General features: G+C 39.6%; 1 protein-coding gene across 1 annotated transcript; it reads right to left on the bottom strand.

The window, feature by feature from the left end:
* Positions 1–2,812: 2,812 nt before the first annotated feature.
* Positions 2,813–3,880, bottom strand: LOC114751265 (leucine-rich repeat extensin-like protein 6). The gene has a single exon (XM_028939921.1). It carries the CDS (start codon positions 3,710–3,712, stop codon positions 3,164–3,166), a length of 549 nt encoding a protein of 182 aa, XP_028795754.1. The 5' UTR covers positions 3,713–3,880; the 3' UTR covers positions 2,813–3,163.
* Positions 3,881–4,288: the final 408 nt, after the last annotated feature.

Consider the following 4,288-nt stretch of genomic DNA (forward strand, 5'->3'; position numbering starts at 1 on the left):
TCAGATATATTAGAACTCTTGTCGGGACTAAAATGCAATTTGAAGCGTCCAGTTTCATGGAGTAACGCAAGAGTTCGAATGAGTCAGGGAGGGAGGGGTTTCTGCAAGCAGCTGAACACGTATTCCCTAATAGGTTCATAATATGGAGATTACTAAAATATTGCCTCTTATTCGCGTTCAATTTGATTTTAAATATCAGACTGTAATCTACTTTGTTCTTTATATTTATCTATTTTTTCAGGTCATTCTTATAATAGTTACACATGTTAAAAGTTTAATTAAATGACAGTTCCAGCTAATACACGTAATTAATTATCAAGTATATTTTAGAAAGACAATACCTATTTATTATAAATAATTAATCTGACTAAATTTTTTAATCTAATCAAATTAGTCAATTAGCCTTTATATTAAACACTAAGATTGTAAAAATACAAAATAGTAGTACTCTGTATAATGGACTTCGTCTTTGTAATGATTTGAGTTAACAGAGCAGATATGAGGTTAATGACGAAGGAATTTTATGGGCCGGAATTTGAGGCCGTTGTGAAAAGCGAGACGCGAAGAAGATGTGGGCCTCTGTGTGTGGGATGGCGTAAGCAACCTAAAGTCCAAAAGGACTTCAGAGGTGTAAAGAACTAAAAGCCCGCAAAAAAACGGGATTTGGTTGGGAGCATCTGGGAAAAAAAAAAGTTTGAACACAGCAAAGTAACTTCTGAAAAGTGAATGGAAATGAGGATGAATAATGAAGACAGGTGAGAGTCGTAGTGGGAGCAAAAAGCCAAAAACCATGAAACCAAAGAGGCGTTGCGTTACATGTGGGTTGTGTGGGGTATTTATTTAGTTGGAACTTGTTTGGATGGATGCATGAAGTGGGCGATTGTCTTGCCAGTTGAGGCGTGGGCGTGACCCAAGTTGAAAGAAGGGAGTCACGAGGGGAGTTTTGAGGGTAACCCCACATGCCCTGTTGTTGCCTTTGGTGGCCTCCCAAATTGCACTCTGCCCTTAGCCGCCGCACGCATTCTTCTCATTTCCCATGCCAACCTCCCTATGTAGAGCGCCGGGGTCCCCCTCCCGCCTCCTCTCTTTTAATTCCTTTCATACTCTTCGCCCCACCCCACTCATCTCAACCAGCCATAGATTTACCCCTTTTCTTTGGATTCGGATCATCTCCGTGCTCTCTTTCTATGGACAAATAGATTAGATTTGTATCTTAACTTGTCATGAATATATATATGATCATTATTAAATCAAATAAAAATTAAATAGATGGATGAGATTGGATATATGGAGTCATATGTGAACATGTGGTGTTTATTTTTCCTATAGGTAAACTGAGTGAAGAAAATACACGACACGCACAACTTGGAAGTGAAGAAAGAAAATCTCAGTCCGCGCGTCGGACAACATGGGGGCAGTCCACCGAGGATGCGCTGGGTTGGACTGTTTTCGTTTGAGTTTGACTCAAATCCAGTGTTGTTATAATATGAACAACGCCCGTAATTTTTTTTTAAATATACATAAAATATAAATAAATAAACAAACAGTGTTGGCCGCCGAAAAAATAATATACAATTCGAAATGTAAAAAATAGATGCATAGTGAAAGATTCGTAGAAACGTGAGTGGGGGGAGCTGAAGAAGCATCCGTCCGAATCTGCCGTGTCAGAAAATCAGGCCTTCCACTTCATCCTCGCTTTCCTTCAACATTTATAATTTGTGGAGCCAAAATTATATGCTCAAAAAAATAGGCACAGCTGGCTTAGTAAAGTGGGAGCAGACTCATAGTTTAATATGATCTGTAAAAATAACACCACCACTTTCAAGTGATGAAGCATTCTTGAGAGCGGAAGGTCAAAGGATATAACGAACCGCACGCAAAATAGAATGTGACGGAAAACTGAAAGGAACGTTATTATTTTTAAATTTTGAAAACACACACAAATTGAAGTGAAGTGACTCTTTAGTCTTAGTAGACGCTCCTCTGCTTGATTGTCAACATCTCCGCCTAATCTAAATCCACAGCTTATTATTAATATTATTATTTGTTTTGAAATATGAGATAAAAGAGCAAGCACCCGCCCACCCGAATTACATTAAATAAGACTTGCCTAACGGATATATCCATCAACAATCCCATCTTTTAATTACGCACCTTCACTGCTTGAACACAGTTCTGGTGGGTTTGGACAGTACAGTGTCCCCAATTTTAGGACCCAAATTTTTTTTTAATTAAAATTCATAATCCTTTATCGTGTTGTAATCTGTGCATGTGACTTGTGGCAAAAGAAAAAGAGTTTGAATTTAATAATGAAAAATGAATTTCCATGCATTAATAATAATTGATGGTAATTGGGTTACCTAAGAAAGGAACTAAATTTCTTTAAAACAAGGTCAAATATTAAGTTTAACAATCTTTGATAATATTACGTGTTGCTATATATTGTATTAAACTTGCCAGACACCATTATATATACATGGAAGTAAAGGAATCCAGCTTGGGAAAATTACTCGTCTCAATAAAGTTGTCGTCATTTGAAGTGCCACCTCAAATTGGTGAAGTGCCCACTGTCCTCCATATCCCCATTTTAGTCGCCTTCATTATTATGCTCATCAACCCCACCCCTCCTCCCAAAATTATTATTTTTATTGCCCTTTTTCTTTTCCATCTTTTATATCTTTATTACAGTATATATGGCCATGGGTGTGTACTTCTTCACCTTGCCAATTCCTCAATTATTTCCCCCTCGCTGTTTATCTTCATTAATCATTATTAACCATGTTCATCATAATCACGATGACAATTACACAAATTAATAATCCAAACAAGAGCATTTTATTCCTAAAATTTGATCATAATACTAATCAGATCATAAAGCTAGGTACAAATTGAAGAGATCGACATCGTCCTTCCTACATTACAGAAGAAACTAAGAGAACAGAACAAAGGAACAAAAAGGGTGGAAAAACAATTATAATTAATGGGTAATTTTCTTGTAATGTGTTCTTTCCTCTGTGCCAGATAAAAGGGTAAATTGGGGAGTTCCGGAATTCGCCATTGAAGCTGCTCATGTGCTCCTTCTTCACCCGCATTCCCTAAATTCTCAGATCTGCGATCCTGCGCAGTTATTCCCACCATTTCTTTTTGTTTCTTCTCTTGCTTTCTACCAAAGCAACAGTAATGAAGATGAAAACAGAGCGATTGCAGAAACCGATGAAGCGATCGACGGCGATGGAGCCGCCGTTGACGGGGGAGGCGGGCTGTAGTAGTAGAAAGGGAAGTAAGGCACAATTGGGTTGGGTGGTGGCGGTGTCGGATAGTTCTTGTTGTACGGAGGAGGGTAATACGAGCCAGTGCCGCCCATTCCTCCCCCTCCCCCTCCACCGCCATACGCAGGCGGAGGCGGGGACGAGTAAGAGTACTGAGCAGGCGGGGGAGGAGAGTAGTAGTAGGATCCACCACCACTACCTCCGCCACCACCGCCGGAGCTAGGAGGAGAAGGAGGGGGAGGGCAATTGCTGGATGATGAGGAAGCCGGAGGAGGAGGAGACGGCGGCGGCGGAGAGGGAACAGGCGGATTACAGGGGTTCTGACAAGAAGAGCACATTGTGCACTGGATCTGATCCTTGGAGGTGGATTTGACAGAATCCGCCATAGCCAGAGCAACAAACAGAGGCACGAAAGTGAAGAAGATTCTGAGAGGAGCAGCCATTATGGAAGCAACAAGGAATCAGAGGGAATGATCCAAGAAGAAGTGGGGCTGCTCAGAAGTAGGAACAAGATGATGATGAAAGAGAGAAAGAGAGAGGAATTGATGACGATAATGGAGGGTGAATAGAAGGAGTGAGTGAGTCTTATCTCTGAAGGCAGAGAGCGCACTATACAGGACCTTTTTATTATTATTTTTTTTATATACAAATTTTTAGAAAGGATTTCAGCTCACCCACGATTCAAGGGCAGAGCGAAATCTCCCTTCTTTTTAGATCATATCAATATTTGGGCATACGAGGAGTTATTGATACATCTTAATTAAAATTTTTATTTAATTAGTTAATTAAAAAAAAAGGAGTAAGAAATGAGGAAAGAGAGAGAGAAAGAAGGAGGGAGGAGGCCGAAACAGTGAATGTGGGTGTGAATAAGAAAAGGTGGGAGGCGAAGACACTGACACCGACACGTTTTACTTTGGGAGAAAGCAGTCAGCATTCAACACATTTATATGCAATCTATTCTATGATTCTATCCCTTTCTCTCGTGTTAAATATATATATATATATATATATATATATAT

Source organism: Neltuma alba, unplaced genomic scaffold (genome assembly GCF_004799145.2).
Source record: "Neltuma alba isolate B1F8T4 unplaced genomic scaffold, ASM479914v2 tig00006841_pilon, whole genome shotgun sequence".
Taxonomy (NCBI): Eukaryota; Viridiplantae; Streptophyta; class Magnoliopsida; order Fabales; family Fabaceae; genus Neltuma; species Neltuma alba.

What these genes read in the sequence shown, in the direction of transcription:
- LOC114751265 (XM_028939921.1), bottom strand. Translation starts at nt 3,712, where the DNA reads ATGGCTGCTCCTCTCAGAATCTTCTTCACTTTCGTGCCTCTGTTTGTT.